Source organism: Giraffa tippelskirchi, chromosome 6 (assembly GCF_054371585.1).
Source record: "Giraffa tippelskirchi isolate mGirTip1 chromosome 6, T2T-mGirTip1v1.2.pri, whole genome shotgun sequence".
NCBI lineage: Eukaryota > Metazoa > Chordata > Mammalia > Artiodactyla > Giraffidae > Giraffa > Giraffa tippelskirchi.
In genome coordinates, this window is record NC_137280.1 from 52,504,382 (window position 1) to 52,521,907 (window position 17,526).

The 17,526-nt window shown below is 44.6% G+C and overlaps 1 protein-coding gene across 3 annotated transcripts in view; it reads left to right on the forward strand.

Moving 5' to 3' along the window:
- The first annotated feature begins 14,720 nt into the window (after window positions 1-14,720).
- Window positions 14,721-17,526, forward strand: part of TOX (thymocyte selection associated high mobility group box) — a 309,705-nt gene continuing 306,899 nt past the window's right edge. For all 3 annotated transcript variants that reach the window (XM_081504349.1, XM_081504350.1, XM_081504351.1), the window contains exon 1: window positions 14,721-14,950. In XM_081504349.1, the coding sequence (XP_081360475.1) occupies window positions 14,849-14,950 (102 nt within the window). In that variant the 5' untranslated portion in view covers window positions 14,721-14,848. The remainder of the gene's footprint in view (window positions 14,951-17,526) is intronic.

The window sequence follows — 17,526 nt, forward strand, 5'->3', positions numbered from 1 at the left end:
ACTTTAATAAAAACAAATCATTTCCAAGTCAGTTATATAAATAACTATGTGATAAGCATCTTTCCTCCCTGGAGATCAAATGGTAAAGAATCTGCCTGCAACGCAGGGGGCCAGGTTCGATCCCTAGGTCAGGAAGATCCTCTGGAGAAGAGAATGTCAATGCACTCCAGTATTCTTGCCTGGAGAATCCCATGGACAGAGGAGCCTGGTGGGCTACAGTCCGTGGGATTGTAAAGAGTCAGACATGACTAAGTGACTAACACTACACTACTACAAGCATCTTTCTAGGTTAGCACATTTAGCCAGATCATTTCTTTTAAGGTCTGTATGTCTCATGCTCAGTCATATCTAATAACTTTGTGACCCCATAGACTATAGCCCACCAGGCTCCTCTGTCCATGAAATTCTCCAGGCAGGAATACTGGAGTGGGTTGCCAGTTCCTTCTCCAGGGGATCTTCCCAACCCAGGGATCGAATTAGAGTCTCCTTCGTCTCCTGCACTGGCAGGTGGATTCTTGACTACTGAGCCACCTGGGAAGCCCGTAAATGTCTGTATAGTGTTTAATGAATCAATGTGCCATAATTTGTTTAACCATTTCCCAATGGATGAAAATATACTTGACTTTTACTTTCCTGTTGCAAGCCTATTTTTACAAGCACATTTTTATGTGTTTATGATTTTTTAATTGTAAAAATTTGTTTCCTAAAAGAGTAATTTCTGGTTCCAAGGGTATACACCTTTTTCATTTTAATGGACAAAATTTACTTTTTCAAAAGAAGCTATTGGTGATGTATTTGTCAGATAACACCAGCTGCTGCAACAAATAACCTTAAAACATGATGACTTAAAGAAAGTCAGACATCGGTCAGGCAGCCATCTTGGGCTGCTCTCCTTCTGAAATACTCAGAAACCCCAGATCCTTTCACCGTGTGCCTCTGCCACCTCAGAGAGTGGCCTCAGAATTCCTTCACTGGGGCCTCTGCATTCAACAAGCTGCCAAGAAAAGAGAAAGTTAGGGTAAGGGGGTAATGAGCCACATTTTAAGGCCACATCTTTTGGCTCCCAATCTGCCATTTGTATTTTGAGTTGGTTTACGAGATGGTTGAATTTAAATATGCTTTACCTTTTTCTGTCTTCATGAACTTCAGTTTGTTAGATACTATGCTAGATGCTGGACTTCCCTGGTGACTCGGTGGTGAAGAATTCATCTGCCAGTGCAGAAGAAGCAGGTTTGTTCCCCGGGTCAGGAAGATCCCCTGAAGAAGGAAATGGCAACCCATTCCAGTATTCTTGCCTGGAGAATCCCATGGACAGAGGAGCCTGGAGAACTACAGTCCATGAGGTCACACAAGAGGCAGACATGACTCAGTGTCTAAACAACAACAACAAGCTAGCTGCTACAGGACATAACATGATAAGAAAGTAAGAATTTCTGTCCTCAAGAAGATTACAGTCTTTTGGCTGGTTAAGAAGGGTACACAAATACGCCTAAACCATAGCCAGGTAAGGAAGACATCATGAAAGGAGAACATACACTCAAGTTGGGGCAAAAGAGGTGAAGAAAGACTTAAAGAGCAGTGTGTGTGGAGCATTTTTAAACATGAGGTGAGCCAATAAAACATGTTAACTAATACTAGAGGCATGTTTATTGAATCCTCTCCAACCACAGGAGTTAAAAATAGCAACCCCAGGAGTAATCCTTTAATTCTTTGGCTGGTGATGCTTAAGGATAATATGAGGGGAGGGGAATAAAATGTAAAAAAAAAAAAAATTTAACAGAAATGTTAAGAAAAAAAAATCCAAAGGAAAGAAAATTGATCCCCCTTCAAGCTTCGAGGTGGAGAAGGCAATGGCAACCTACTCCAGTACTCTTGCCTGGAAAATCCCATGGACGGAGGAGCCTGGTAGGCTGCAGTCCATGGGGTCGCTAAGGGTTGGACACGACTGAGGGACATCACTCTCACTTTTCACTTTTCTGCATTGGAGAAGGAGATGGCAACCCACTCCAGTGTTCTTGCCTGGAGAATCCCAGGGACAGGGAAGCCTTGTGGGCTGCCATCTATGGGGTTGCACAGAGTCGGACACTACTGAAGTGACTTAGCAGCAGCAGCAGCAGCAGCAGGCTTTGAGGAAAATCTCAGAGCAGAGCAGACTCAGCAAGGTGGCAAGGACCTAATTCTGGCCTCTGGACTCCATCTTTTCCCAAACACCCCAACCCAAAACCTGCACAGGCAGGTGATGAACTGCGAGACCCCTTGCTGCACAGCTCAGGAGCACTCTGAATTAAGCGCAGATGTGTCCACTTGCCCAGCAGGCGCCGTGAGTCACATTGGCCATGCCCATGAAAGACTAGCTTTGCATAATGAAGAATACACCTGTAGTACAATTGTGCCTGGGCCGGAATTCCAGCCGGCACTTCCCTGCAGTGGGCATCCCTACTCAGCTACTTTATCCTCTGTGCCCCCACCTCTTCTCCCTTACTGCATGCCTGCTCAGTCGCTTCAGTCCTGTCTGACTCTTTTCAACGCTATGGACTGTACCCCACCAGGCTCCTCTGTCAATGCGATTCTCCAGTGAAGAATGCTGGAGTGGGTTGCCATGCTCTCCTCCAGGGAATCTTCCTGACCCAAGGATCAAACTGGTGTCTCCTGCATGACAGACAGATTCTTCACCGCTGAGCCACCAGGGAAGCCCCTTCTCCCTTGAACTGAGATTATTGATAGAGCCAACCTCATAGGGTGAGACACAAAGTGGGATAATATCTATAAGAAACTTTAATCAGTGCCTATGCTTAGTACATATCAGAATTACTATTTTCCAGCCTTTGTGAGCAAGTGGACTCATTGGCAAAGACCCTGATGCTAGGAAAGAGTGAAGGAAAAAAAGAGAAGGGAGCGGCAAAGCCTGAGATGTTTAGATAGCATCACCAACCAATGGACGTGAATTTGAGCAAGCTCTGGGAGATAGTGGAGGACAGAGGAACCTGGCATGGGTGCTGCAGTCCATGGGGTGGCAAAGAGTCAGACACGACTTAAGACTGAACAACAACAACCCTAAGGTATTTTTACTCTTATTGGGATCCTTGTCTTCGAGATGGGGAAATTAAGCCCCAAAAGTTGCCCGAGTTGGGCAAATAGCAGAACTGGCATTTAGACCCAGCTTGGTAGATCCCCAAGCATAGGCTCTTAATCCCCACAGTATCCTCTCACACCACCAGAAAGCACGCACTATCCCAGACAGCAGAGGAGGTTTTTTGAAACACTTGGCAAAAAAATTGTTGCTTGCATTGGGGTGTTTTCAAGTTAAGAAGAGCAAAGCCAAATCATGCAAACTAAAGATGAGTGGGGGAAAAAATAAAATGTTCACAATATATTCTCCCAAGCTTATATAATTATCCAGATAAATGAAACCCTAGACCAGCCTTTATTTGCTAGTTCCCACAGAGCAAATATAAGAGCGATCAAGATCAAGACAATTGCTGAAATTGTCTTGATGGGATCTTTCTTGGACTGAAGCAGGCGACCAGCATTCCTCCAAACAGCCCAGGAGCTAGTGCTCAACGGCCATTGGAACTGGACTCCTTGTGAGCATCCCACAGAGTGCCACCAAGCAGTAGTCAACGTAGCCATTAGTTTTCATCTGTAAACTTCTTTTTCTGTCTGATCACTTGGCAATGGGTGGTGTTTAATCTGATTTGTAGGCACTTGATCCTGCCAGAACCTCACATTCTCAAAATATTTTAGAAAGGAAACTGCACGGTTATAAAGTAGAAAATCTTAAATGTAAGATATTTTAAGAGAAGGCTGCTGAACGGAAAGGCAGTTTTCCATCCAGAAGATGGTGGCAAAATGCACATTGACCTGAAACGTCTACTGGTTAAAGTAAAGTAAACTCAACTGCAAATAAGGAAGAATTTCAACAATTTAGGAGAATTTTGACTCAGCTCTTGAAGGGCATTGTAAAACAATTTCTGCTGTTTTTGTCCCCCAGAAAAACCCCAGCCACAAAGGAAAAATCAGTTCAAATATATCACCAGAGCAGAAGGGTAATTCATTGTTGCTTCATTTCTTCCCTCAGTTTTTTTTTTTTTCTTTTCCTATTCTAAAAGTAAATTCAACAGTGCTTTCTACTAGAACAAGTGGTTCCTTTATGTGGGGAGAGATTAAGTTGGTGTTATTTTTTTAGACTTGTTTTTTAAATTTTCAAGTCCCAACACTGAGATTAAAAAGATGTTTTGTAGATTAGTTATTTCTTCCAGCATATTGAAACCCCAAAACCCAGAATAAATCCCTGAGTGCTAAGCCAAGTTTATTATAAAGCCCACATCCTTGGCTCCAAATACTCCTGTGCTACCTTTGAGCCACTGAAGTGCACAGAAGTCCAAATAGTCTTCCAACTGGGGACATAACAATCCGTTATTATCGGTGCTTCTCTGATGGCTCAGTGGTAAAGAATCCACCTGCAATGCAGGAGATGCAGGAGATGTGGGTTCAATTCCTTGGTCAGGAAGATTCCCTGGAGGAGGGCATGGCAACACATTCCAGTATTCTTGCCTGGAAAATCCCATGGGCAGAGGAGACTGGCGTTCTATAGTCCATGGGGCTTCAAAGAGTTGGATGTGACTGAGCATGCATGTATAATCCAATATTATATAGTAAACTTGATAGTATCTGTGCATCTGTGCATGGTATCTATAGATCCTGAAAGAACTCAGAGGCAATAGATGATATCATAATAAACTTATGAAAGAAATGCTCTTAAATTGCTTTATGTTCCCACTCTGTGAAACTAGTATCACAGAAAAATAAAATCATCTTTTGTCACACACTGTCAGAGACAGTGTGTTCAGTAGTATCAGGAAAACGTTTACCTTTTAGTGATTAAAGCTAAATTATATAGCCAGGTCAACAATTTTGAATACACATTCTGTCTATTGTAGGGATAACAAAGTTGTAGGGGTTAAAGTGAAGTAAGCTACTCATGTTCAAATCCTGGCTTTACCATTGAATGTGATTATGGACTTGTTATAATTATTTTGTCAAACACAGTGAGGAGAAAGCTGTTTGAACATATTTGAATTCAATTCAGTTAAACAAATAGCTACTGAGTCCTTGTTATGGTCAAGAAATTGTGCTTGGCATTGCAGGCATCTCAGAGATGAACAGGGCATGGTAATACTGCCCCAAAAACTTATTGAGAAGGGAGATGGGATAAATACACAGAATGGTAACACAGTGGGTAAGAAGAGACGTCTCATGAAAGAATCACCAACATTTTCTCCAGGAATGAGAGTAGGACAAGCCTAGATTGAGACAGAAGAATCAGTAGTAGTTTCAGCGGGGCAGTGGCTGTTAAGAACAAAAGCAAGAGGGTGATGAAGCTGATGGGAGGATGTGGAAGGCAGGACACTGCTCAGGAACATACACGCAGAAGCCAGAAAGAGTCAAGGCACATTTAAAAGAAAAAAAAAAATGAAGTGACCTGCTCTGGGAGAAATACAAAAATTGAGAGAAATAACTAGAAACCTAAGCAAGCCAGGGTCTGGAACGACAGGTGTGGAATTCTTGCTTAACTCCAAAAGCAATAAAAATGGGCAACATTCACCTATATGTACCAAGCACCTCTGGAAGCTTCTAGAAAGAGATTAAATACTGGCTTAAACTCTAGATACAAAGATAGTAACTCAATAGGAAGCAACCTTATGAGTTTTCTTGTGTGAAAATAGCAGATTAAACTTTGAATGGAAATTTATAAATTAATTTACAATTTTTAAGAATGTGTTGGAACTTTATCACATTTTACCAAGCAGCAGGCTTTCTGAAAAACCTTTTTTTTTTGCAGGAATTAAAATAATTAAATTGAAGATTCAATGTACCTTTTCAATCATTTTATTAAAAAACTCATTCTGGTTTTCTCTGAGGGAGAGATAAACCACTGCTAAGAGAGTGGATAAATCTTTTTTTAAAAACCGTATTCACCATTAAATATATGACGCTATTCCCAAATAACAGAAGCAGGTCACATCAAAAAAAAACAAAACAAAAAACTTGCCCTGTTGTACTTGCCTTTTGTACTCATTTCTATACCAAATGTTAGAAGTATAAAGATGATTGAGACATAATCTAAAGCAGAAGAAAAATAGCTTATAAACTAATGATTACAACACAGTAATGAAGGAATACACATCATGCCTGGGGGGTAGGGAGAGGTAATATCACGTGGAGGTAATATTTGATTTGGATTTTGGAAGTGATGTGAGTATGTGGTACTACTGATGCTTTTTCTAGACCAAGGGAGCACTAGGTGTAAATGCTTGAAAATATGGCCAGCAACATGTGGCTGTTCTCGGGAGACTCAATGGTTTGGTGTATTTGGGTATCAGAAAGCTGGACCACCAGGGAGGTCCCAATCCTCTGGGAGTCTAGAGATTATAGGTGTTTATAGACACCACATCAAAAACATAAATGGGTAAACCAGTCAAGAGAGTGGAGGAAGGGAAGGAGAAGGAGCCACAGGAACTAACGTATTATTCCATAGGGTGACTTAACATGTAAAGGGACCTTAACAATGGTTTCCTTAGTTATATTAATAGATGATGTGCATGCTCAGTTGCTTAAGTCCGACTCCATGTGACCCCAGGCTGTGTAGCCCGCCAGGCTCCTCTGTCTGTGGGATTTCCCAGGCAAGAATACTAGAGTGGATTGCCATTTCCTTCTCCAGGGGATCTTCCTGATCAGGAATCGAACCTGCATCTCTTGCATCTCCTGCATTGGCAAGAGGATTCTTTACCACTGTGCCACTTGGGAAGCCCTAATTATAGGCGATATTCAAACGTAGTAATAGACAAGGCAACATAGATAATATAGTACAATTGTAACTCTTTCCTACTTGTCTTAATAAAATGGAAGTGCTTATATATTATGACATCCTGAATCTTTATCAACAGCTTCCTGAATTAAATCTCTCCAGACCAAGGAAAAATATGCTAAGTTAAGTTGTTTTCTTGCAGAGAACATTTTTTAGGCACTTGATATTTGAGGACCATCAATCCTGGAGGATCCCATGGACGGAGGAGCCTGGTAGGCTGTAGTCCGTGGGGTTGCTAAGAGTCGGACACGACTGAGCGACTTCACTTTCATCTTTCACTTTCCTGCATTGGAGAAGGAAATGGCAACCCACTCCAATGCTCTTGCCTGGAGAATCCCAGGGACAGGGGAGCCTGCTGGGCTGCCGTCTATGGGATCACACAGAGTTGGACACGACTGTAGAGACTTGGCAGCAGCAGCAGCAAATCCCATTTAAAGAGATTCTGTCCCTTCCCTCCAGGAGCTTAGAATCAGTATCAAACACATTAATACAGACAGGTGTATTGGAATGCCACTAGGAATAAAATGGAAACATTAAAGCAATACATGGATAGACAGGTAATTGCATTACATAAAGGTCAAGTGTAAAGAGATTTATTGTGGAAGGAAGCAGGGCGCACTTAATCAGGGCAGAGATCAGGAACTACCTGTGGAAACAGGGCAGGTTGAGGGTAGAGTCACTTTCTTAATCAACCCTGGAAGATTTCATGGGAGGAGTAGGGATTTGGCAGCCACCATCAGCCTACCTTGGAGCTGAAAAGTCTCTCGCTATCTTGAAAATGTGTGATTTTTGAATTAGTGAATTGAAGGCTACGCATTATAATCCAGTCTAGTGAAGCAGGAGGATTCCTTTTCTTTCATCTTTGGCTCAGGGATCCTTTAAAAAGGCTATCTCTCTCTCATGTGAGAGTGTTCTTTTAAAAAAGTAACCTTGTAAAAGTATATTAAAGATTGTAATGCCTAGTTTTACATCACATCTTAAATTTTGCCTACAAAATCAGATGTTGCTATTTTCCTTTTTGACCAATGTCCTTGACAATACTCAGGAACAAGAACTAACATTAAAGAAAGCATTTTTCAGATTTCAAAGAGCCACAGGAGACGTCTTGGTTCATTGTCTGGCTGAACTTTATCCTATCTAAAATTTATGAGCACGGAAACCCTTCAGATAATTAGAGCTAAGTTCAAACCCTCTGCCCACTGGGTCTTTTATAAAGAAGGAACGTTTCAAGAAGAGGAGGGGTGTCAGGAGATGCTTGGGTGACTTGACAAGTATTCATTGGGTGCCGAGATTTTAAAATCACTCCTAAGGAGAGCTCATACTCTCTTTTGGCAGTACATTCAGGATCACTGGGGGAAATTCTTTTCACGTGAGATGAAATGCTCAGTGTTCTAGAATTACATACAAATCCTCATGTCATATCGCCAGTGGAGGTGCTGTCTGGTTGTTCTGAAAGAACTCTTAAGATACACAATTTGAAGATATTACATTGCCTCTCAATATTACCCTCTCTGGTCCTTTCAACTTTCTTAAAGATCTTATTTTCCAATCCTTTAATCATCTTTATGGTCAAAATCGAAGTGCCCTTCCCTCTTTGTCTTGCCATGGAGGTAGGAGCTGGCTAGTGTTAAGTCCTATATTTATATTTTTCCACCCAAGGGTTACCTTTCTTGTTTAAATCAAAATGTTGCTGTTGACTCATCATATCTTTTGGAAAAGCAACAATAACAAAATGTAGCTTTGAACACATTTCAAAATAAGACACAGAGTGTACAAATGAACCAGAATTATCTTTCCTTTGTGTTACTCTGGTCCCCATGTGGGCCCACTTCATGGGAAAGTAGGAGCCTTGATTATTCATTTGCAGCAAAATATCATTTACCAAGGTAGTGATATTAACTCAGGTAAGCAAAATGCTTGTTCCTTTCATCTCAGCAATTCCACACCTACTCACCTTGCAGTTGACTTTTTATAGAACATTAGTTTGCATTAAAAAAATCCATTTAATTGCATTGGAAAAACACTTCACTGCCACGCTCCAGGCTGATACCATGTTGCAGCTGCTCCTATTTAAAGGATAATTGTAGCCTCCCTCTTCTACAAGGAACTAATTCTGATTTTGAAAGGATTTGTCCTCACAGTTTATCCTGATGAGAGAGGACTGGATTATTGCCGTGTGAAATAGCTGAATAGTCCTATTATGGCTATTATGCCACAAATGTTGTATATTGTTGAAGATCAAAGTACTGTACCAGACTCAATGGTGAGATGTACAAGCATGGCACACTTCCCATATTATGTAAAAAATACTGCATTTTATGAGTCATTGAGTACCATGTGAGGTATCTGTGGACCTTCTATCATTTCCTTCAAACTTTCCTCATCATTCCAAAATCCTTTATTTTCTGGTTGAAAGGCTTATAGTCTAGTCATTTCTCACTAGTCTCCCCAGGAAATAAACTTCAGTACTCTGTGTTCTCTTGTGGCATTATATTACATATTGCATATCAGCCTAGTTTACATTTAAATTACTTTAGAAAAATAGTGAATGACTCTGGACAACACTAAATTCTAACTGGCAAGTTGAGAAAATGTAAACCTTTCCCAACAAAACCCTTAATGATGTTTTTTGAAACTTTAAAACATGTAGCACTCAGGGTTGGTTAGATTCTAAGGAGACAAGCATAGCTATTTCACCCCATAACCTTGTTAGGAAGGTCAACCTATATATGTGTGCATAATGAGATGGGTTAAAATAGAAGGTGGCTCAATGAGGTTCAAATGAATGGTCTTTTTAAAAAATGAGGCTTTTCTTCTATAGGAGAGTTTGAGGCATTAGCTTTGCTGGAAAACTCACCCTTACATAAGAAGCCAGTGAAAGACCGAATATTAATTTAGTTATAAAGTATGGCATATTTCCATTTTAGCTTTAAAATTTGGTATTTCAAAATGAATTCCTACAAGACGTTTTTCATAGTCCATCTATAGAGGGAGTCTGTTGTGGTGGTGGTTGTTGCTTAGTTGCTAAGTCATGTCTGACTCTTTTGCGATCCTGTGGTGGACTATAGCCCACCAGGCTTCTCTGTCCATGGGATTTCCCAGGCAAGAATACAGGAGTGCTTTCCCATTTCCATCTCCAGGGGATCTTCCTGAAAGAAAAACTAACTTCCCAAACTAACAAAAAATGTCCTTCAGGAAGTACCACTTTGTTGTTGAATAATTTCTAATAAAACTCTCATATATCATGGATAGGAGGAACTTTCTAGGGGATATTTTCCCTAAAGTAACACATCTTGTGTGTAATTTGGAGATCTTACTCCAAGATTTAGGACTTAGCATAGCACAAAGAATCAGTAAACATAAAATGTGGTCAAGGAAAGCAACTGCAAATTTGAAAACACTACAATGTACGAAACCATAATTAAAATGATGATGGGTAATGTTTAGGGAACCAAATCAAATGCTAAGTGTGGTTTGTAATTACTGGTTAAGGTTTCCAATGTCATTTGTAAAACTAAATGAGACAGTGAAGTTAAATGTAAAAAAATGAGGACCAGGTCTACAATAGAGGAGGCATTTTATAAATTGCAGCTATCCATGTTATTACATCAATTCTAGTGGCGAGATGTTTTGCTTATAGACACATATTTTCTGGTGCTCACGCTCAGTCACTCAGTCCTGTCCGACTCTTTTGTGACACCTGCCAGGCTCCTCTGTCCATGGGATTTCCCAGGCAAGAATACTGGACTGGGTTGCCATTGCCTTCTCCAGGGGATCATTCCAACCCAGGGATCAAACCCACGTCTCCTGCATTACAGGTGGATTCTTTATCACTGAGCCACTGGGAAGCCTATTTTCTGGTAATGAGGTATGTAAAATTCCTAGTTCAGATGACCAAATTGTAGTCTGGACTACACAACAATTCTTTCATGTTTTGTTGCCACACTCAGTCTCTGAAAGGCAGTGCAGGTGATGGGATCCTGGGAGTCAGGGTCCTCAGGGTCCCCTTGTGAGTTTCAACCCCAAGAAAAATGCAGCCAGTCAATTTTATTTACTAAAAATTTCACGCTTTTAACATTCCCTCTCTGCCCTTCTTATCTTTTCTTCTAGACCAATTGTTCTCAATCTTTTTAAAAGTTGAGAGCTTTTAAAAAGTCCTATGCCGAGGCCCTACCCCAAATGAACTGAATCAGATTCTTTGCAGAAGGACCCCATGAACAAGTATTTTTTGAAGCTTCTAAGGTGATTTCACTGAACAAACAGTGCTCGAAACACTGCTCAGTAAGACTCTAAACTCATTTAAAGAAGAAAGTGTTTTAAAGTAATTTATTTTTATATGTTAACCTACACACAACATACAGCACAGTGCTTTCCCCCCAGCTCATAAACATTTGATGAAGAATGTACACATGTATGAATAAATGGACAAATAAATGAGTGCCTCGCTGGTAGCTCAGTGGTAAAGAATCTGCTTGCCAATGTAGGAGACAATGTAGGAGTTCGATCCCTGCGTCAGGAAGATCCACTGGAGAAGGAAATAGTAAGCCACTTCAGTATTCTTGCCTGGGAAACCCCACGGACAGAGAGGCCCAGCAGGCTATAGTCCGTGGGGTCACAAAAGGGTCAAGATATGACTTAGAGACTAACAACAACAAAAGCTATGACATAGAGTTAAATGTCGCAGAAATTGAAAAGTAATATAATGACTGGGCACGAATTTGGGGGAGATTGGATATGTGTATATGTATAGCTGAGCCCCTTTACTGTCCACTATTACAACATTGTTAACTGGCTATACTCCAATATAAAATAAAAAGGTTTTCTTTTAAAAGTTATAATGATCCTCTACTATTTTACCTTTCAAATCAATAAGATTTACTCAGAGGTCCCGCTTTTCAAATTTCCCCAAGTTTTTCTTGGTAGAAGTGCACCCACCTGTTTGAGACATGATCATGACCGGTCCTGGGTGGAGCATTATCAAGAGAGTATTTTTTAAGATTACATGGAGATGACACTCCTGGTCTACTCTTTATATATGAGTGATTAGAGTTAAGAACTCACAAATTTTTTGCCAACAGCTCAAGTTCACACTTGAGTTGGGAAAAACTTGGTCTGCTTCCTGTCTTTCTCCTTTGCTCTTACACTACTAGACACTCAACAATTCTGACGCCAGACGTGTGGGTTTTCTCCACATCAAGCGATTTTGTAACACCAACTGGGTGTCCTACAACTGGACTCAATTCTGCCATTATGTACTTGGAGATAACATCAGAACCCATAGGATAAGGGCTCAGTCCCACAAGACTGCCACCCCCCTCCAAAGACATACACACTTCCAATTGCAAGTCTAGGTTGTTACTTGTGCTTCTTCTTTTTTTCAAACTTCAAATTTTCACTTTGTATTGGAGTACAGCTGATTAACAATGTTTCGGTAGTTTCAGGTGAACAGCTAAGGGATCAGCCATACATATACATGTATCCCTTCTCCGCCAAACCTCCCTTCTATCCAGGCAGGCACATAACATTTAAAAAAAAATTCATTCATTTCACTGTACCAGGTCTGAGTTGCAGCACACAGGATCTTTGATCTTTGTTGTGGAATGTGGGATCTAGTTCCCTGACCAGGGATCGAAATCAGGCCTCCTGCATTGTGAGTGCAGTCTTGAGCCACTGGACCACTAGGGGAGTCCCTATTTACCTATGCCTCTGACCAATCTGCTTTAAATCAGAGGTTCCTATGGCACTTCCTTGGGGTTGATTAATTTTCTGGAGTGGCTCACAGAACTCAGGAAAAGGTTGACTTACTATCTATCAGTTGATTATATAAGGGTATAATAAAGGACACAGAGGAACAAATAGATGGAAGTGCTACAGAGGGCAAGGTATGTGGAAAGGCCACATGCCCTCTCTCAGCACCTCTACTGTTCATCACTCTGGAAGCTCTCTGAACCCCGATCTTTGGGATTTTTATGGAGACATCATCACATATGGCTGATCAATCACTCCTTGAAGGACCCGGAAACACAGAGGTTCTTCTGAATGCAGTAGAGAAAAATTCTTTTATCTTACAGTTCTTTCTCCCTACACCAATTCGCACAGTGTTAATCTGGAGGTAGAGAGGAAGCTGTATTCTTGCCACTTAAAAAATGATGAGGGAAGAAAGAAAACAACGACTTAAGATGAAAATGATGTAAGAAATATAAAGCAAAGCCTAACAAAATGTTCCTAAAGGAGCCATGTATAGACCTCAAGGGATGTTCACTTTATCCTTCCTTATACTGTCCTCAGACAAACCTAGACAACATATTAAAAAGCAGAGACATCACTTTGCCGACAAAGGTCCGTAGAGTTAAAGCTGTGGTTTTTCCAGTAGTCATGTATGGATGTGAGACTTAGACCATAAAGAAGGCTGAGTGCCTAGGAATTGATGCTTTCAAACTGCGGTGTTGGAGAAGACTCTTGACAGTCCCTTGGACTGCAAGGAGATCAAACAAGTCAATCCTAAAGGAAATCAACCCTGAATATTCATTGGAAGGACTGATGCTGAAACTGAAGCTCCAATACTTTGGCCACCTGATGCTAAGAGCCGATTCATTGGAAAAGGCCCTGATGCTGGGAAAGATTGAAAGCAAGAGGAGAAGTAGAGGACAGAGGAGGAGACTGACTCAACTGACATGAGTTTGAGCAAGCTCTGGGAGTTTGGTGATGGACAAGGAAGCCTGGCCTGCTGCAGACCATGGGGTGGCAAGGAGGCAGACACGACTGAGCGACTGAACAACAGCAACCAAGCAGCCTTAGCCTTTGCTAACCCTCCAGGGCGACAGATACCAGGGGAAGGTGAGGGCTGGAGGCAGGAACCAGCAAGAGAAGGGAGACTCTTAGAGCCCATCCACCCTGCCCTCCCTTGGGGTCCCTGGGACAGAAGACCAGTTAGAGCGCGCAGAGGGTTGGCGCTTCCCGAGGGCTCCTGGCCCCCACAGCGGCGCAGGCAGTAGCAGTCACCTCCACCCAAGAGCGGGAACTGGGGTGGGGAGGGGACAGCTAGGTGGGGATGGCCGCGCGGCTAGAGGTGCTGGGCGCCAGAGAGAGGTGGGGACGGCCGCGGCGCGGGCGGCGGGAGCGGGGCGGGGCCGGGGCGGGGCCGGGGCGGGGCTGCAGAGCGGGCTGCGCCACAGCGCCCCCTGGCTGCGCGCTCCCCGCCGGGCCCCGTGGCCGCCTCGGGCTCGGGCTCGCCGGCCCCTTTGTGTGCGTCGCGCCGCGGCCAGGAGAGCGCGGCCTGGGTGCAGCGGAGGCTTCTCGGGGCCCAGCCGCGCTCTCCTGGTCCTTCTCCGCTCCACCCTCCTCCGGCCCCCGGCCCCCGGCCCCGAGCGTTCGCCATTGGGCCGCCAGCAACCCGCGTCCCACCGCGCACCCCACCCCGCCGGGCCCGGGGCGCTCACCGCCCCCCTCCACACACCACACACACACACACACACACACACACACGCACACATACACACACACCGTCCTGTCCCCCTCTCCCATCCTCCCCACCCCATTCCAGGCCTCCAAGGTGGAGAAAATAAACTCCAAGCAGAGCAACTTAGAGACTTCAATAAAACGCCCAGGACCTAGAGCCCGAGCGCGTGTGCCGGGCGGCCAGGGGCGCGGGAGGCGGGGATGGGGGCGCGGGCGGGGGGACAATGAGCGCATGAAGTTACCTGCCCGGCGGCGGAGCGGGCTGCGCGCTCGGCGCCGACGGGTGCGCGCCGCGGCTTGGGGGAGAGTTGAGCGCTTTTCCCCCCTCTTTTTTTTTTTCTTTCTTTTTTTTTTTTCTCCTCTTCTTCTTAAACAAACCACAAACGGATGTGAGGGAAGGAAGGTGTTTCTTTTACTCCTGAGTCCAGACACCTCTTTCTGTTCCGTCTAAGCTTGTTTTGCTGGACACTTTTTTTTTTTTTTTAAGGCACAGAAAAGGAGTTTGCTTGATGTGAGAGTGAAATGGACGTAAGATTTTATCCACCTCCAGCCCAGCCCGCCGCAGCGCCCGACGCACCCTGTTTGGGACCCTCTCCTTGCCTGGACCCCTACTATTGCAACAAGGTGAACGCTCTGCTTTTGTTTCCGCCGCGTTCTAGCTGCTCGGTCCCGGGAGGGGGGCGGCGGCAGGCCCGCCGGCCGGCCGGGCAGTCGCGGAGGCCGGTCTCCCGGGCGCGCTCGGCTCGCAGCCCCGCGGCTGCCCGGGCGTGCGCTCCGGGAGTCAGTTTGCGGAGCAGCTCCCGGGCTTTGCCCTGCACCGCGATGGTGTGGAAAGTGACGCGCTTTGCTCCATCGTTCCCTTCCCGCTGGTCGCGACTCAGTAGCCCTGCCTAGGGTTGCCGCGGGCGCTGGGGGAAAAAAAAAATTAAGAAAGAACCGCAGAATACTTTGGGGGTGTGTCTGGGGTCCCGGAACGCAGGCGGAGAGTGAGAGAATTCCGTTGATTTTCTCGTTTCCCCTTCTCCCTTCTTCGCTCCTGTGCGGGCTGCGGGGGCTCGTGGCAACGCTTCCCGGCCCGGGATTAGTTGCCAGGGGAGCCGCTGGGAGTCGGGGTGCCGGGGACCCAGAGACGCCCCCCGCCCGAAAACGGCACTCCGCAACTCTTTTGTTTTCCCGAAGCCGATCGGCGGCAGAACCCAGTGTCCGGGAGCAGGTCTGCAGGCCGGGGTGCCGCCGGAGCGCTGGGTCCCGGGGACAGCTCCCGTCCGGAGGTGCGCGCAGAAACCGCGAGTTTGTTAGGAACTGGGCGGGCGCGCCGCGTTCACGTTCGGAGCTGCAACACTCGGCGCGGGACGCGAGCAGGTCCCGGGCTGGAGTGTACCCGAAGCCCGGGGACCCCAGGTGCCCAGGCCGCGGGGGCCCGGGGCGAAGCTGGCCGGGAGGGTGAGCGGGGCTTCTGCGGAGCTCCGCTTGTCCCAAGGATGGAACAGTCTGGGGGTACATAGGAAGGGGGCGACTCCTACGCTTTCCCGAACTCTCACCTCCCGGAGGGAGGATGCGTGGGGGACCAAGTCCGAGAGCAGCCGCAGGGCCACGGCTGTCCTCGCCTCGGGCTTTTTGGACATGTCGAAGCAGTCCCGCCCGGTGAAACGTGGCGGGGAGAATTGAGTTCTCTGAGACTCTGGGCGAGCGGTTTAGACGCCCAGCTCCCGCACGGTGGACACTGTGCCTCTGCCAGCAATTTCGTGTCGGCCCCTCGGTGAATTCCACTGGATAGACCGTTGGGACTCGTAACATTTGCCCGGTGGCGAGTCATCATCAAGCGGCTATTTTACATGATCCGGAGGTATTTAGTGCGCTTCACCCTCAGCCCCGGGGCTCCCCAGCATACTGCAGACTCGCAACTCCGAGTCTTGGTCAATCCAGGCGCGCGCGCGCGCGCACACACACACTCACACTCCAGACAGACACACACACTCACACTCCAGACACACACACCCCACAGAGCTGTGAGTTATATCATCCCGTGGAGAACTTCCCTGATGCCCTGTGTACAGTGTAAGACCAACGTGCGTGTGTTGATGATGTCTAGGCAAGTTAGAAACCAGAGAAACCTGGTCTTGGGCAAGGTAGAAAGCCTTTTCATCCCGCAGGAAGCAGCTCTGTAGCTAGGGACAAGTTGGAGGGTAAGGGAACTTTGACCAGAGAAGTTTCTAAGATGACGTTTCATTATTTGTTGGTAACATAGCTCTTTTACTCCAAAGTCTGTTTTGCCTTAATAAGGAGGTGTTTTGTGTATGTAACATTTTATTTTTGCTTAGAACACGACTACTAACAAAAATAATAGAAAGGTAGCAGCAGTCTTGAGTTGGATAGCAAAGACCTATTCCGCAGTAGTAATTGGAACCAAAAGGTCAGAAACATTTTGTCAGTGAAACTGGACACATCTTATTAAATTTATCTGTGATTTTATAATGTCTTAGATACACATTTCCCTCGTCCTTCTAGTGATAGGAGGGTCAGATTTAATTTGAAAGTTAAATGCTTTGGAAAATCAAGAATTGCTCCAATATATTAAATCATTTTCCAATTAAGTGCTTTAAATAATTTTAGTGGGTTGTACTGTGCATTGAATAAATTAATTTAGAAAGTCTTCAGAATTTTTTTTACTAGCTCATTGAAGTTCCTTTTAAGTCACCCGGTCTATGGGGAGCAAACTGTTCTTTTTAAATGCAAATCAGCCACCCTTTCTATAGACTGGATGCAAGTCTTCTATTTTACTTATTTGGGGAATAATGGATTTTTAAAGATGCACAGTCATAAGATACACTTTTCATAGTAGGAAGAGACTTCATGGAAATGTTTGCCTCAGGATGTCTGCTCCTGCCCTTCTCTGGGTAGCAGTCTATCAACTATATTTGTCACTCATTTTTGATTATATTTAGTGTACTGAGTAGATTTGCTAGGCCCCAGAAAGCGCCGGCACTAATGTTTTCTACTCCACCGTGATTAGCATTGGCACAAAATTTCTGTCCAGTTCCACAGTTTGAGCTGCTTAGAGTGTAGTCAGCCAGCGTTCATTTTTGCAGTGACTCAAGTAGATTTGCAGGGATCTGAAAGGTGGACAGAAATTTGAAAGAGGTGAAATAATCTGAATCTACATTAGTAAAAACAAGTTAGCTCTGACTCCGCCCAAAGAG